The 835-nt window shown below is 42.3% G+C and overlaps 1 protein-coding gene across 1 annotated transcript; it reads left to right on the top strand.

Annotated features, from left to right (window-relative positions):
- The first annotated feature begins 27 nt into the window (after positions 1–27).
- Positions 28–748, top strand: LOC107742241 (zinc finger protein 716-like). Its single transcript, XM_016555131.1, has one exon. The coding sequence runs from the start codon at positions 59–61 to the stop codon at positions 680–682; it is 624 nt and encodes a 207-aa protein (XP_016410617.1). The 5' UTR covers positions 28–58; the 3' UTR covers positions 683–748.
- Positions 749–835: the final 87 nt, after the last annotated feature.

Genomic DNA, 835 nt, shown 5'->3' with positions numbered 1-835 from the left:
ATTCACCTGCGAAAAGTGCAGGAAGAGTTTCACACAAAAAATACAGCTTAGACTACACATGAGGATCCATACTGGAGAAAAGCCATTCATGTGTGATCAGTGTGGAAAGAGTTTCATGGACTCTTCAAAACAATACACATGCATGAGAATCCACACTGGAGAGAAACCTTACACATGTGATCAATGTGGGAAGAGTTTCACACAATCAGTAAACTTTAAAAATCACATGAGGATCCACACCGGAGAGAAGCCATTCATGTGTGAACAGTGTGAAAAGAGATTCTCAGTTAAACAAAGTCTTAAACTTCACATGAGGATCCACACCGGAGAGAAGCTGTACGCATGTGATCAATGTGGAAAAACATTTTACTGGGCATCAAACCTGAAGACACACCTGACAGTTCATACGAAGGAGAAGCCATATTCATGTTCTGAATGTGGAAAGAGTTTTTCACTGCTGCAAAGTTTAAAAGGACATCAGAAAATACATACCGGTGTGAGAGAGTACATGTGCTTTGAGTGTGACAAGACTTTTATTTCAGCGAGCCATTTAAAACGGCACCAGATTATTCACACTGGAGAAAAACCTTACAAGTGTACACACTGTGACAAGAGATTTAAACGGTCAGCAATTCTGAAAAGACATGAGAAGATCCACACTGGAGAGGAACCGCACACATGAGATCAGTGCGGGAAGAGTTTTGCTTTTAAAAGTCACCTGAAGATACACATGAGGATCCATGCAGTGGAGAAACTGCTTAGTGGAGAAAACAATTAGTTTCCTAACAGAAGGCCCGGACTGGCCATCGGGAGCACCGGGAGAATTCCCGGTGGC

Source organism: Sinocyclocheilus rhinocerous, unplaced genomic scaffold (genome assembly GCF_001515625.1).
Source record: "Sinocyclocheilus rhinocerous isolate Xijiao unplaced genomic scaffold, SAMN03320098_v1.1 scaffold30373, whole genome shotgun sequence".
In the NCBI taxonomy this organism is placed as follows: Eukaryota; Metazoa; Chordata; class Actinopteri; order Cypriniformes; family Cyprinidae; genus Sinocyclocheilus; species Sinocyclocheilus rhinocerous.
The sequence above is the reverse complement of the archived record's forward strand: the minus strand, read 5'-3'. Positions and strand labels throughout refer to the sequence as shown.

Coding starts and splice junctions, on each gene's coding strand:
- LOC107742241 (XM_016555131.1), top strand. CDS start 59: ATGAGGATCCATACTGGAGAAAAGCCATTCATGTGTGATCAGTGTGGA.